This window comes from Anopheles bellator, chromosome 1, assembly GCF_943735745.2.
Source record: "Anopheles bellator chromosome 1, idAnoBellAS_SP24_06.2, whole genome shotgun sequence".
Taxonomy (NCBI): Eukaryota; Metazoa; Arthropoda; class Insecta; order Diptera; family Culicidae; genus Anopheles; species Anopheles bellator.
The window spans coordinates 32723095-32739244 of NC_071285.1; the positions used below are offsets into that span (position 1 = coordinate 32723095).

At 39.6% G+C, this 16150-nt stretch overlaps 3 protein-coding genes across 3 annotated transcripts in view; 1 reads left to right on the plus strand and 2 right to left on the minus strand.

Annotated features, from left to right (window-relative positions):
* Nucleotides 1-13094, minus strand: part of LOC131215447 (protein furry) — a 43389-nt gene extending 30295 nt beyond the window's left edge. Inside the window, exons 1-6 of the mRNA XM_058209837.1 lie at nt 13028-13094; nt 7618-10499; nt 4931-5011; nt 4536-4858; nt 4271-4453; nt 1057-1200 (exon numbers count right to left, since the gene is read on the minus strand). Coding sequence (XP_058065820.1) covers nt 1057-1200; nt 4271-4453; nt 4536-4858; nt 4931-5011; nt 7618-10499; nt 13028-13094 — 3680 coding nt within the window. The remainder of the gene's footprint in view (nt 1-1056; nt 1201-4270; nt 4454-4535; nt 4859-4930; nt 5012-7617; nt 10500-13027) is intronic.
* Nucleotides 13095-13736: 642 nt separating this feature from the next.
* LOC131206976 (leukocyte receptor cluster member 1) lies at nt 13737-14932 on the plus strand. The gene is made up of 2 exons (XM_058199586.1): nt 13737-13915; nt 13994-14932. The coding sequence occupies exons 1-2, from the start codon at nt 13893-13895 to the stop codon at nt 14907-14909; spliced, it is 939 nt and encodes a 312-aa protein (XP_058055569.1). The 5' UTR covers nt 13737-13892; the 3' UTR covers nt 14910-14932.
* On the minus strand, nt 14922-15926 carry LOC131206987 (large ribosomal subunit protein uL16m). The gene is made up of 3 exons (XM_058199597.1): nt 15799-15926; nt 15657-15725; nt 14922-15592 (listed from the first exon to the last, which is right to left on the minus strand). The coding sequence occupies exons 1-3, from the start codon at nt 15833-15835 to the stop codon at nt 14976-14978; spliced, it is 723 nt and encodes a 240-aa protein (XP_058055580.1). The 5' UTR covers nt 15836-15926; the 3' UTR covers nt 14922-14975.
* Between the last annotated feature and the right edge of the window lie 224 nt (nt 15927-16150).

The following is a 16150-nucleotide window of genomic DNA, read 5'->3' on the forward strand; positions in this document are numbered from 1 at the left end:
CCAACGGGAAGCGGGAAGGGAAGTCAATCGAATACGTCACCGGGAGCCCTGATCATTTGGAACAGAGGAGCAACGGATCGACCGAATGGGCTACTGCCAAGCCAATTGTGGTGGAAATTTGACCAAAATTGTTTTTCATTAAAAAAAAATTAGGAATCAACTTTTGAAATAAATGTTTAAGAATCGATATTCATTCATTCTTGAACATCGAAAATAATCAGTCGGTTCTGTTTTATAACCAAATGAAAAAAGAACGCTTGTTTGGACACCCTGTACAACGTATGCGTGTGGAAGCACAACGTACATGTTGCTGCAGTTTAATGTTTTTCATGTGAGGCCATGTGATAGATTATTGCGGCAATACAAAGATGATCATTTCGATCTGAAGGAAAACAAACATCCTGGTGCAGTGAAAATGTTAAAAAATATAAATTACAGTAGTTGTTGGTTGCAGAACCAGCACAAACACTTTAAAAAATGACAGAAACACAGAATGTGTACCAAATAGCATGTTCCCATTTACCTAAGAAATGTGTAATATCATGTGTAGCGTTTATAAAAAATCAGAAAATCATCGAAAAACCATGTAATTTCAACAATTACACCTGCTACTTCGACATTAAAAAACGCTGCAGAGAAAAGCGATTGTGAGATAAAACCCCAAAGCTGTTATCGTTAACGGATGCAATACGCATTTTATTTCAACGTCAGCAAAACGTTTCATACCAAGCGAACAGCGCCTTCTATCAAAAAATACTATCTGAACATCACTATTATACTTTAACAATTTTGCTAAATGAAAAAATTAAAAACCGCCGTTTAAAAGAATTTCTTAAAAAATGTCCGAGTTTTCGATTAAAGTTTGTTTTTGTTTTCCAATTTAAAAAACCTGTACAACCTTATTGATACGTTTAATAATATTGTATTAAACTGCCAAAAAAATATGTTACAAGTGGTAGAAGACAACAATTTAATCACTGAGGAAAAATGAAACTAAAATCGATTTACATAGCAAAATAAAATAATTATAATACTAGGCGAAAGGAATAACTTTACCCTTGTCTCTTAGGCCTCGCATCTTTGCGCCCATAGGATAGAGGTAGGGTGAAGCGTGTCACAATTCCTTCTGGTCCAAACACGGATGATGGTATGTTGTCCAGAGAATCAGATAACGAGCGGGAATCCGACTGATCATGCAGACTGATTGCCATGTAATTTGGAGCATTGTGTAATTTGATATTTTTTCGTAGGTGAATTGAAGTATATTGAAAGAATAAGGCCCCAATCAATAATTTTATATCAATGGTTTTGCGACAATCGCCAATATTGGGAAGGGTTAAATTTTGAAATAGTACGTATTAAAAGATACAAAGAAGGTAGAAGGTTGCGGTAAGCAAAATGTTGTAGTCGTTGTATAACAGTGGTTGTGTTGGAGATCAGTACGGTGAAAATTGTTGTTCGTTTGACAGGACATAGAGCGTTGGTGTAAAAGAGAAGAAACATGAAAAAAAAGAAAATTTTAAGTTTTGCTATCATATTTCCATTACACTATCCGATGTTTCTCATATTCTGAATTGACACATAAATCTGCAAAAATAAATGGTAGATCCGTTCCTAAAACCGAAACTGGGTGTAGTTTTTATACTGAGCGGTTATGATATATGTGAAAAAGAAGCAATTGCTAGAAGCAAAAATATATGCTAAAGTCCACGCTCTATTCTTATTACAGCATGAAACAAGCTGCTAATTGCAATACAAAGGAGCAATTTAAGTTGCCCACATTTAGACCAAAAATGAATGGAAATTTAAAAATGGCATCACCAAAGAGGTAACTTTTTATTTACAACACAACCAACATCTCTTCCAAGAGGGCACGTAGGATTATTGTTAAAGAAATACAAACATTAAAATAATATCATGCTTTATAATGAAAAAATTAAAAAATGAGTACCAAAATTTGATAATATGTGTTTCATTTTTAGATTCTTTTTATTTGCACCAAGAATTTAAAAAAGTTTAAATCAGTACAAATAGTTACAACGACAATTTAAACGCATGTGTTTGCATGGGGAACAAATTGTTCCGTCATAATAGAACTAAATAGAATAGACTTAATGTAGTCAGATCCAATCCTGAAGAAAATATAAGTTTGATCGTATTACAATAAAACTAAGAACATTTCAAAACATTTAAATATTTTTGAAAGCGAAATTACGTTAAAGTTTTAATCTACTTTTATGATAATATACAATATACCAATATTCACATTTTTTATACGAGTGCGAAAAGTTTCTGAAGTTCAAAGTGAAGATGTAATCAATTAGCATTAGTAAATAAATGCAGCGAATTTCGTTTTTCATCTACTAACAGTTACTCTTTAAGCTTTCGACTATTTTTTAGCTACAAGCAGTTAGCAGAGCAGTTGTTATGTAACAATCATTTGAGTGAGTTGGTGTGAGTGTTGAGTGCCTAGTTTGCTCACGTTAGACCAAAAAAGGGTTCGAAGGGAAATTTCAATACCTCGTTTGGCACAATTAGTCCAACGGTTGGCACCGATTTATTACTGTAGATTAATCTTAGCTATAACACGCTCAAAACAAAACTACAATTCAACCAGTGGACTGCAAAGGGGAAACTGTCTCCAAAACAGCAAAAATGGTTTTGTCGTCTGAGACAGTGATAGCTTCTGTTTTCTGGGATAGATTATCTTCAAAAAGTAGTATACTACGCCACATTACTTGACAAGCTAAAGGCAGAATTCGCGAACAAACGGCCACATTTGAAGAAAAAGAAAATCCGGTTTCACCAAGACAACGCACCATCGCATGCCTCAGCAGTCACCATGGCGAAAATCTTTACAAAGTTATGAGTATCGATGGGAAAACTGTTACGAATTGCAAAGTTGAAGAAGTTGAATGTTGAAAAAGAATCAGAAAAAATGTCTTCTATCTTTGTTGGTTCGAAAACTTTTCACTCCATACTCGTACGAAGTTGTTGTATATTATATAATATATTTATATATCTCTCTATATACAGGGTGTTCCATCACGATCCAACTATTTATAGAACAAAATGTATTTGGGGTATAGAATGCCGTTTATTGACAATTAAACCGAAATACAATATCGATCAAATGACCCCCTCTATTAGACACACAAAAAGCGGCCTTTTTGTGCATTTTTCATTGTATTTTACAACATTTCGGTGATAGACAACGTAATAGCAGCAATCTTCGCTGTGATGTTAGCTTTCAGTTCTTCAATGGTCTTCGGTCGAATGGCATAAAGCTTACTCTTCAAATAGCCCCACAGAAAAAAGTCAGAAATTTGGCATCAATAACCACGCACAATTTTCACAGTTTTCACAATCTGAAGTTTCACAATCTTCTTCAGTATCAACATAAACTGACAAATACCGGAGTTATTCCACATTTAAATAGTTGGATCGTGATGGAGCATCCTGGAACCCTGGATATATTTATATATGTTTTTATACATTTTTTTGACTTTTTAGGAGCTTTATTTACTACTTTATTGAAACGCGCCAGACATAAACATATAGTTCTAGATTTTAGTCTACATACATACTCATAATACAATAATACATAATACAATGAAAACATCCATGACGTTCCATCTACGTTCCGACATCCGTCCACGACATTAAAAAACATTACATGTATCATCGAACTGTGTGAGTAAAATGTAATGATTATAACCCATTTGACGCAGTCACATTTTTGTAATTTTGAAATATACCCAAAACATATCGGATTGATCAACGAGTAGTTAAGTTTGTCACAAACAAGTGAAACGAAAAAGGCATGTGCGATTAGAATAGAAATGACAGAGAAATTTTAAGTTTTAAGTTTAGAGTACTAATTAAAATGGATAGCAAATCATAACGATGTTCACACAGTTTTTATGATTAGTTAAAGCATATTTACATACTGAATCTTAGCATCAAAAGCGATTAGTAGAACACAATTCCGGAAAGATCGGAATTAAAGGAAATCCACCTCAACATAAACTTTGTCTAAAATACTGTTCCATTAAACTTAGTTGCCATATGTAACAAGTCGTAAGTCTGAAATTCAATGTAAGTATACATTATTCGACCTATTGAGGCGAGAAAATGGTACGTCTACTATCACAGATGGAAACAAGAAAAAAATTCTCGAACACTCGAATAAAACGTATTAATGTGGCGACATGTCTGATGGTAATATTTTCCTCACTATGATTAACATGACCACCAATGAGGCACTCACCTTAAACTGAGGTCCGGTGAGGCACAACGCACGGCAACACTGGGCATTTGTGGAATGAGTCGCATCGCTAAAGCGACTTGATTTTTCCAAAGGTGCATTAACGAGTCACGTTGTGCCTCGGATGGAGGTTTTTTAGTAGGAGCAGAGCTGCGCAACAGCGATGCACGGTTGTCGCTGACAGGACTGTAAAAAAAGACGAAACGAAGGCAAATAAGTGAACAACGGCGAAAACATGTCAAAATATCATACATTTAACGATACATACGTCGGGTCTATCACGTTGAAAAGACTCGTTACCCGTTGATAACAGATGGGCCAAGCTTGTGCCACGACAGAGGGACAATGCTGAAGGACACGCGTTCGTTCCATGAATCCGAATAAACAGACACTCCAGGGATCGTAAGCATGACTGAGAGCAGACTGCGACATGCATAGTGTTAACATGGACGCTTTCGTTGAGTCCTCTACGTGTCCCGTTGTCCACACCCCACTGTTGCGATCGACTATCCACTGTAGGTCGATTACATTAGCATTCAGCATCGCGGTACGGTCAGTTTGTGGTAACATATGCAAACATTTCTCGAGTACCTTTAGGAATACGATATTACCAACTTGCGTACGTCAAAAATTATTTTATGTGAAAATCAACGAAAAGCTTACCTGGGGACAACACCGATCAATAACGTCAATAAGTGATGGCTCTGCTTCTGGAATGCCAAGTAATTTTTTCAGCATTTTAACCTTTGGGAACAATAGTAATTTACATAAGTGGGCGCATTGTATATTAAACATTGCAATTTAAATTTTTAAATAATGTTACCAATAACAATGGCAATGGATATGAAATGGAATGGAAATAGCGACTAAAAACGGATATTTGAATAATTTGAATACAACTAAAAGTGGACTTGTATTATAAATACAACCAGGTAATAGGTTAACGAAATCGCTAACTTTAACGCAACGCATTCACGTCTGTTATGATATCATTGCTTGATGAAAAAGTAATGCACGAACAAAATTTGAATCCACAAACCTAATGAAATTGCAAAATTATTAATGGACAACGCTATCGACAATTTTCGAATAGAAACCGCATGAATTAATTGGATCCTAATATAATCGAACCATTGCATAATATAATGCACCATTTACAATCATCGAGCTCTCTCTCGCTCTACTCGCCATTAAAAATTCCTGGCCAGGACGGGATCAGGTGAGGAACAAACTGCTCTACAATCTGCCCAACTTCTATGAAAGGAAGCGAGTGTTATCTTTCTTCAACAAGTTGTTGGAGAGCATGGTTGTCCCGCCAGTGTGGAGAGAATTTTGAAACTTGTTTAACCACCATCCCACCATGAGTCGTAAATGATTCGAAAAGAAGATGTTCGGCTTAGACAGAGGCTCGAATCTAACGGTCTTCTATCCAGTACTCAATTTGATTTCTGCAAAGGCCGACTGCTTAGCGATACATGTTTCGGAAATCGCATTAGCTCATACTCACAAAGAAATTTTGTACAATTTTTATGTAAACGATAACGACTCATGCCTTGCGTAAAACTGTATCATTAGCCAACCGGCTAACGACGGTGTTGTTTCACTCACCAATAATAACATCGTCGACATTCAACATCCTTTTCAAACCACCCCCGATCATTTCGAATAGTGGTCAAGGAACCTATGTAACGAATTTTAAATCACAAAAATTAGGAAGCCATTCTTTTCATTTTTCAGCGATACATATAATAATGTATTAAAAAGATTATACAAACGCAAGTTGGATCTCTTCCTCTACGCATCAAGAATCAAAATTACTTATTCCTAGGGGTCAGGTTTGACAACCGAATTAACTGGCAAACCCATGTTAAGCAACTGGTACAGAAATGTACCAAAAGGATCAATTTTCTCAGGACGGACACAGCATTCTACTGAGGAGCGCACCCATCAGGTCTCCTGCGATTGAACAAGACAACGATCATGTCCGTTTTGGAATACGGTAGCTTCTGTTGCCACTGGGCAGCCAAGGCTCACATAACAACGCATACAATGAAGCTTACCCTTGAAGTGATGGCTGTAGTAATGCTGTAAAACTTCGTTGTGAGCAACTTGCACGTATGCAACGACCGTTCCTCTGTGTGAAACCTTGATACTTTAAAACCTTGACGTAGACAAGACCTAAATCCCAAATCCGAAAAATGTACGAGGATGTTTTAACCCTTGATGTTCACCTGCAGTTCACTTTTAAACACAGACACCACCTTTTGAGGGGAAGTAAGACTATTTCTGAAAGTCTTCGCCAAAGGATGATGCCTTGCATGTTTTTGAAAAAGTTTCATAGTGTCCATAATGGGCCATTTTATGACCTAAGTATGATTCATTGGGCAAGTCATTTTTAACCCTTGGTCATTTTTATACCAGGTTGGTTAGAAAGAAATCCATTAATTTTGCGTGAATGTCAAAACATTAATTAAGATGTTTCCGATGGTCCGATTTGCGGCAGTCCCGGAAGGGGTAGTATGGAGAACCAAGGAAGGGTTTAGTGGGTAGAACCTCGGCAGCGAGGATGGAACAAATAAAACGCCGTGAGAGCATGTTTTTAAGTGTGAAGTGTCACCTTGAACATATGCTTGAATCGATACTTCACGAGATATCGATCATCTCCCGATAAAATAACGGATTTCTTTTCAGTCAACGGATTACTTTTTCCCAAAGATTCTGGGGTTCTTAACAAATACCTTTACCAAAAATCCTTCCTTTAATCGCTATTCTTTCCTAGCACACTGCGGAATTATGGGCAATGAAAAGTCAGACTCACTAACCCAAAAGGGTGATTTGGAAGGAGAGTAGTTTTGCAGGCAGATTACCCCTTACGAATTCCTCCACTTGCCTCAGCGACTCTGTCGCGGCTAGTGACAATACGCGACCAACCTACTCAACCACTCCACCACCTTCAACAAACACAATATACCAACAATAGAGAATGAAATCAGCAATCGATCAACAATAGAACATAGAAACAAAAAAACGAACAAAAAAACAAAACCTTCAACATCAAACCACAGCAAACCATGAACATCCGACCCTGATATCTTTCACGATGCATAGTCAATAAGTTTATAAGTCGGTAGAATTAAGAAATAGGATTAAATAATACAGCCCTGTCCGTTCTTTATGGTAAACAAAACACAATAAATAAAACCAAAATAATGTGTAAATACACTAGTATGCGACTTACTGCCTGACAGGAACAAAAGAAAACTGGATAACTAGAACACGCACACTCATGAAAATCAAAGTCAAAAAAACAACTAAAAAACGCAGCATCAAAAAAGTTTTCCATCACTCACCTCTTTCAGTATGCTGACAGCAAACTTTCTCGGTTGTGAACGACAGTTGCACAACATCACCAGTGCCAATCCTTCCACCATCTGCATCGTGGAGGCTAAGGGTTGCTCGTGTGGCTTCCTACCACAGCTGGATGTATCTCCTCCTCCCGCAACACCGCCAATGGAACCAGCGGTACCTGGAATGCCGCTACTGCCACTTGTCGCCGTTCCGCTAACTGCACCACCGGTCGTAGTGCTTGTCGTTTGAGTTATGGAAGATATTCCTGAACTGCCACTAGAGTTTGAATTGATTGTTGCCACATTCAGCGACGCGTTGACCGGCTGTGTTGCCTTTGTCGGCACGAGCTCAGGTTGGTTCCCTCGCTGCACACTAACATTTTTTCCAATGGGAAGCAGGTGTACCCCCATTGGACCACCCGCAGTGGTGGTAACTACTTTGCTGTTAAGCGTGTTGCTGTTACTAGTACTACTGATGACCGGTCCCAAAGAGTTACGCCACACTGTTAGGAATGCGTAAAGCATCCGCAACCCATTGTCCAGTAACTGAGGGAAGGTATCCACAACGTCACGGGCAAGAAACTGACTGAAACCTTGAATAACATCTTGACGCCATTCGGGAAAATCGTAGACTAGTGTTTGCAACGACTGATGAGCCAATCCGCGCAGTTCTTCGTCCATGTGAATTGTCAAACGGGCCAACATATCTACCAGCTCATGGCCCGTCATGTTGTCCGGCGTTAAGCGTGGAACCGCCGCAATGCAGGTTCGAAACAAATCGATCCGTGGCTTCCGCTCTCCCGTCAGCATTTCATCCAGCTCCTTACTTTGATTTTGTATCACTGTCATCATCAGCGGTCGCCCACAATGAATGTCCAGTGCCCGTAAAATATCAACGAAAACACGTCTAACGTGGGGAAAGTAGTTTGCCATTCCGATACTGCGCGCCGTGTCCTCGGTGAGCATTTTGTTCAGATAGGTTTTTTTTACTCGCAGTGTGTTTCCAGACGGTAACACGCCGACCGTTCGTGGCATCGGTGGCTCACCATCTTTCTGCTGCAACGAGTCTGCCACAACCATGAACGCTCGCAAGCCTATGCTCATCCGCTCTGGTGTCATAATAATTTTGATCGGTCTCCCAACACATAGCAACTCAAACACAATCTCGCGCATCGCAAAATCGAGTCGCTCCTTTGCGATGAATTGAATAATTTTAACAAAAATGTTCAACGGTGTATCACGAGGGACGACTGCCTTTGAGCCACGAGGAAATAGCGAGTTGACAATACTTTGTAGACGAGAATGTGTAGCTGAGTTCGATTCACACTTGATCCGAATTATATAGACCCAAAGCAGTCTATAGAGCGATTCGAGGGCCACGCGGCTCATTTTCGGATCTCTATTCTTTAGATTGCTCAAACACATCGCCAGAAAGCAATGCCAATTAGTCAGAAAGAATAGTTTCTGTGAAACACATAGTAAACAGGTGACGAGCGGAAAGAGCGCTAGTTTGTGCTTCGATTTAGTGCACGCATCGAGCGTCTGCGAGTAGAGTAGATCAATAAAATTTTTAACGCATGGTACATTGACTTCGTTCTTTACCGTAGCTGCCACCGGAACCAGTATTTCGACGAACAACCCAGCCATTGCATGCTTGATATCCTTATCTTTAACCTCGAGAAAATACTGAGCACATTCGTGCATGAACTGGAATGACGCTTCAAATTCCTCGATCGGTGCCATCTTAACCCGAAAGAATTTCATTCCCATTAGCAGGCTGATGATGCTGTGGGTCGTAAACGGGCTCGGTTCCTTGCTCCGCAGTTCTTTTAACTCTGTCATAAATCGCTTGCGAACAGACGAAAACCGACTTTGCGCCAACACGCCAATAACTTCTGCATAAAGATCAGCTATCCGATAATTATCGTTCGCGTTGGGTGCCGTCTGTGCACCCTCCTTGTAACGGAACTGACGAAAGGCCAGATTCTCAATCTGCTTCGTAAGGTCATCGTGACCCGGATGGAAAGGAAATTGTCGAAGAATTTCGATCAGTGCGAGACAGAAGATAAACTCCACAGCAGCTTCACGGCGTAAAAGTTGATACTCCAGATCCAGCCCGGACCGTGGTTGTGCAGGATAGTGCGACGGAGTTGATTGAAGATCGCGCTTAATATTCTTGTCGCAAACTTGGTGCTTATGCCATGCAAGCAGTGCCTTCAGCAGTGATGGTAGGCAATGTTCGGCCACTAAACCGAGCGCTTGTAGCAGCTGATCGAATTGGTAATCCTCACCGCGCTGTAGTAATTTGGGAAGGTTCTTATCCGAGCCGTCGAGCATAATGCTTTCAATTTTCTTTTCTGCTTGCACAGTAAAATCGGTGAAAAGAGTACGCATCACAATTTCTCCTGGACGAAGGTTGCCATCAGAAGCGGCCATCACATCTATGGTGGCCGCCACGTTCGCCGGATGAATGAAAGAACGGTTGTAAGAATTCCACGGTAGCAAACTGAGGCGCAAAGATGTAGCATTTGTGATAGCAAGTGATGATTTAGTGACCTCTGTTTCTATGTTTGACGGATGTTCTATCACCGTAATAGTATCGCCTTCATCTGCCGTAGGACCAACACTTCCGCTACAAGCCTTTCCTGTTCCAACTGCAGTCGATGCAATTCCATTGCCGCCAGTAGAAGTTTGTGGCGTAAGTTGCAATTGAAATTCAATGTTGAAGCTGTTATCGCTGCTCAAATTGGAAGTGGTTCTAAGGCTATCAGCAGTAGCAACATTAGTAGCTGAACCGGACAATCCTACGGCAATGAAATCGCACTGATTTTTGCTTTGATGCTGGCAGCTTCCTACATTCGACGTTTCATTATTTTGGTGTGAATCTAATAACATAAAAGCAAAAAGCTCTTTGAGAAGGAATATAGAAATGTGTTTTTATTTTAACAAAACTGTGTTCATTGCTTTCATCTTTAATCAGTACAACAATAATTTAGTAGCCTTGATTGTGTTGGTCACATTCGGTTAAATTTTACTATTGATTTTACGAGTAAACCTCGGTCAACCAAATATTAACCGAAAATAACAAAAGGAAAATAGTGCCAACATATAACTGTCAAAATCGCAAGTCGCAACAAACCGACCGGACACCATTTACGGACAACGAACTACATCTAGAAAAAATAAACTAGCATACTCGACAGACACCTGTCGAACACAACTCCTGTTGTGCTGTCCAAATGTAAAGACTTTTTAGTGTGTAGCTTTGTAAATACAATGTATGGTGGTTCCATAAAATGTAAATGTGGCGAAGATATTCCATACAAAGAAAGGTAAAAATATGGCAGTAAAGAACAATTACATAACACTACTGCATTTGTTGTAAAGCTTTATGGTACTCTACATTTTTCGTTTCACCAAATGGTGGATAAAAAACAGTGTTGATTTTCGCATGCGTAAATCATGCATGCATGCGTAATATGCATAACCATATGTAAGAATTGCCGTGTAAGAAATCTTAAAATTTGTCGATTATCACGGGAAAAGCTAAACCGTCAATAAACTGCCATCGTATGAAGTCAAACGAAATTTAAATCGGTATGATCAAATTTTTAATTAAGACATTTCGACATGTCCGTTTGTTTCGGCAGCTGCATTAAATATGCGTAGTTGTTGAATTGTGCCATTTTAATGGTATCTTTCTCTCTTGGAAGTCTTGGTTCTGATTGGCGCAAAACTAAAACTATGAGGTATGCACTAAAACTTCCCAACCACACTTTCGGAGACGTGGCTTAGCGTTGTCATTTTTGTTCGACAATTCTCGCCGTTTTTGATCAATCACTAGCTTCAAGTGGTCCACTTGTTTACAGTAGAGATCTGAATTTCATGTTTGACCATACGGATGCAGCTCATAGTAAATGATTTCGTTGAAGACACATACGGCCACAAATCAATCTTAGCGTCTTCCTACCAGACGCGGCTAAGAGGGGTTTCGACAGTTTTCAACAAAGTCGATTTCTAAGATCTGTATGTAAGTACTGGCATTATAAAGGTATCGTATAACCAACTCCAATTGTCTCGATACGAAATGTGAGCGAAATAGTTTCCTCAGACTGTAGACCTGTGGCGACATCGAGTACTCATCGACTTAATATGTTGCTCATAAGATGAAATACAAACATTCATCCACATACCAAAGACCAAACAAAGACCTATTGGCCTATTGACTGCTAGCAACCTTGCACATTTCTTCTCTTTTTTGTTATTAGTGCTAATGTTTGACCCTAAATAACTCAAGCTCTAGACGACTTCAAGGTTTCACTCACCTATTAGTACGTCATCCCCACGTATGCTCGCCGATGTTTTTGGTTGGGCTACCGACGGCGACGCCATCATGAATTTGTTCTTATTTTCATTTATCTGCAGGCCAAGATTCCCCGCAACTTGCTCGATCCTTTTGTACGCCTGAGGTATGCCGAAGATCTTTCGACCTATAATGTCCATTTTTTTTTCTTTTGTATTATAGAGGCTTTGAGCCATAGTGGCCTAACATTCGTCTCTTCCATGTCATCAGCATAAACCTCGGATCAGGCAGATTGCAGATCAACAGATCTCGCTGGACTGAAAGTAGATGGTCCTAGGGGTTTCAACTTCAGGCTTTCGGCTGGCTCACTCCAGGATGGATGGATGGTTTGTGGAGCTTGCCATTCACCTTCACCTGGCTTATAATGTTGGTCATGGTCATTCCAACAAGTGAGGTAAGTTTTGCGGTGGACGCATCCCCAGCTTAAGTTAAGTGGCAAAATGTATTTGTGGAACAATCAGACCCTTTGAGAGAAACAAACCCGTTCGAACTCGAACAGACTGAGTCGCTGAATCCGGCCGGAATCGGAAACATGAACATTCCGGACCAGCGGGTATCAACCACCGACGCCAATGATACAAGAACGATCACGCCAACATCATGACGCAATCCAGCGTGCCAGACAACAATGTTTTACGTACTAACAAAACAACTAACGTAGCTCGGCGTCGAAACTCTATCCACTGGACACGGTCTTCGGTTTTCAGAAAAGCCGAGCAACCGTAAATGGTATCCACGAAACACTTCATTCAGAAAATGCAGATTTTGCAAATGGAACGAAAAACAACCGTTTTCTTCCACTTTCAGAGTATTGGACAATAAACCTCAATCGAAAGCTAACACAGCTGATCTAGTCGACTTACACCACTACTACCAAATCTAAGCAGCAAAGCAGCGAATTGATCACTTTCGGAGATTGGGACGGAATTGACACAGGAATGATTATGAACATGTTGTCAATGTACATAATAAACCAATATTGCTCACTTTATCAACGAACCAAACAATCGGCCAATTATCTTTAATCCTTCTCACATCAAATGTACTTACCCCCATCACTTGCAGGGACAAGATTACTGCTATGTGTGGAACGATGGCTTTCTTCAGCGTTGTCCATCGTCTCTGAATCATCACTCGCAGTGGGTCGCTGCATAATGCCAACTTCACAAGCAAGGTGTTAGTCTAACTAACACCCTACAGAGTGTTACGCCGATCGAAAATTGGACGCGTTTGTTCGTTTTGTTAACTGTTTTCTGATACTTTTACCTATGGTTCAAAGCGCTTCAATATCAGTGCTGTTGTGTAGTGTACTTTTGTATGATTTTTCTTTTGAGTTTATTTTGACGAACAGACATCAGCTGTCAAAAACCCGATGCTGTGTGTTTTCACGACATTTATTTATCTTTTCCATTTTTTCGAACTGAAAGCATAGTGAACAGCGGAATGTCATTCATAGTCTTTTTAATAGCAAAATACAATCATACAAAAAATAATTGAAAAAGTTTGAGTTGGTTGTAATAATTGGGTTGGAATTGTTTGAGTTGTCTGCCTGTTGTAATAATAATAAATAAAACGTTCGGGGAACTTAATAATTTGTGAAAATATGTCTTTCTCAAAGCCATCGAAGTTTATTAAGTGTTTATTGAAAGTCAGCCGGCGGATCAGCCTTGTATCAACCTTGTTTTGGTGTGTTTGCTGTGAAGAAATCTCATTTATAAGCCAACATCTGTCAAATCGTCAGAAAATGAACCAAAACTGACTGCATATCAATACGTCACATGCATAAAAAAAAATACATCGTCGTCATTATTATTTCGTTTCTCAGCAAAATCGTTTTATCAAGCGTATTGCAATCGTTATCGTTATTTCAATGGATGAATATTGAATCTAGACAGGTTATAATTACTATCACACGATGAACATTCTTCCTAAGAAAAGGTGTGTTTCACATATCACATTTCACATATATTTACATTCGCTATTTCGCTCATTTGTTAAAATGCTTTTCTGTTTTAGATGGCACGTTCGAACAAAAGACAATATTGCGCGCGTCAGAAATGATGAAGCAAAAGCTGCTGAGAATGAAAAGGAACGCCTACGCAAGATATCTCTTGCTGAGCAAGAGACTCGTATAAAAGTACTTCGCGCAAAAGCTCGAGGCAAGCCTTGTAGTGGTCAAATAGTGTCTACAGAAGTGAAAAGTGCGACGACTCGCGGCGAACATGTAAATCTGTTTTTAGGTCTCGAGGACGGAGTGCATCATGCAGTCCAACGAAGCAACGTGGATCATGAAAAAGAAAAAAAGGAGGAAAAAGAGGCTTACGAGAAGCAAATAGGCTATCTAACTTACCTAGGACAAGACACAAATGAATCGCTAGGCAAACAAAGTTGGTATAATATGGGTCCAAAACGAAACCATTCTCCCGATACTGAAAGAAAATCTGTTGAAATAGATTTGCAGCTTAAACATTTTCAAGATCCCTATAATACTTTCAAGAACTTCAGCTATAGTAAAACGTCGGCTGACTCGAACACTTCGACCACAAATATAAGCGATGCTGAAAAACAAGTGATTATTCCAAGTTCGCCGCGACATAAACCCGAACAAAAAATCCAAACGCATGGTTTTAACTACTCAAAAAAGAAGCATCATGACACCAAGGAAAAGATGAAACGCCACAAAAATAAACTCCAGGATGCGTACGATAAGAAGTTTAAAACTCCCGAAAATGGTAAGGCAGCTAATTTAGAACGAATGCGCGAGGAACGTATTGCAAGAGAAAGACAGGAAAAACTAAGAACTGAACAAATGTTTGGTCATATCCATCGCAAACAGATATCGTTATCTTCAAACAGTTCAACTAACCAAGTTTCACGCCAAAAGTATAACTCCCAGTTCCACCCGGAAATTGCTAAACAAAATTATGAATAAACAAATGAGAGGAAGAACTTTATAATCAATTCTTTATTCGTTGTTAAGCTGTTGGACGAATATTTTTTAATTATATTCGCCAAACCATTTATGATCGACCGGAGAAAGCCATCGATGACACCCACCCAAATTGTTTTGAACAATATACTTAAGCGTCCATGGGTTCAAATTTTTCCGCTCTTTGTGCCCTCTTTCTAATGCCTCATCGTCTAACAATTTTTGGGAAACGATCCTGGCCTCGAATGGTAACTTCGGACAAACTACCTTTAAAATATTTTGAGCCTCTGCATACTCTAACTTCCCAGCCAGCTCAACAATCACACGTCCACTTTTCACCGGTGTTACATAATGATCAATAGCACCTTTTCCTCCACCCATACGCTGTCCTTGGCCCTTTTTAGTTACCGGTTGCCATGGAGCTTCAACACGCCAGATTGCGAACATACGATTTGTATCCATTTTACGTCCAATCGTTAGTCGCAACATTTCAAAATGGCCCCATTTCAATCGACCGCCTCCTGTAGCCACGATCCCGTATTGCTTATGAACGAGGTCGTTGTGGATCTGTTCTGGACCCCGCATCCATTTCAATTTTTTCTGCATCTTTGGTGGCCTCAAATTGCTAGGAAGCTGTGGTACCTTATCCATGAACCGTAATTTTGGCCTTTCCGGCGTATGAATATCTGAAACGAATGAAAACAAACTTTAATAAGCAAGGATTTAGTAGCTTAAATGCACGAAATTTACTTTCGTATTGTGCAGGGAGTGCAAAACACTTCATGCCGGCTGTTTGTTGATGAAGCAATCCATTCCGCGCTGCTCCAAAGATAAGAAAATAGTTGCATTCGTTTGTACAGCCTTTCATTTCCAGCAGATAACGCATACATACCGACCACCGCGCACTTTCCGAAACTTGCCATTAACATTACGATTTACGATGAAAATACGATCAACAACTCATGCAATTTTAACTGCGGGGACACACGATGCGTAACAAGTTTGACGTTAACGATTAATGATAAACTGCTGCGCTTCTGTCAAAACATATACGTTTTGACAGCAGCGCAGCAGTTTGACAGAAGCGCAGCAGTTTGACAGCGAGCCACTCACAACACTCAAAACGCCACTCAAAACGTATGACAGTCTCTCAAAGCAATGCTGGTTGCATAGTTGCAGGCAATTACGGGTTGCCGCAGGGTTGTTTTCACACAGTAGTATTGTCCAAGCACGTTGATAAAAAA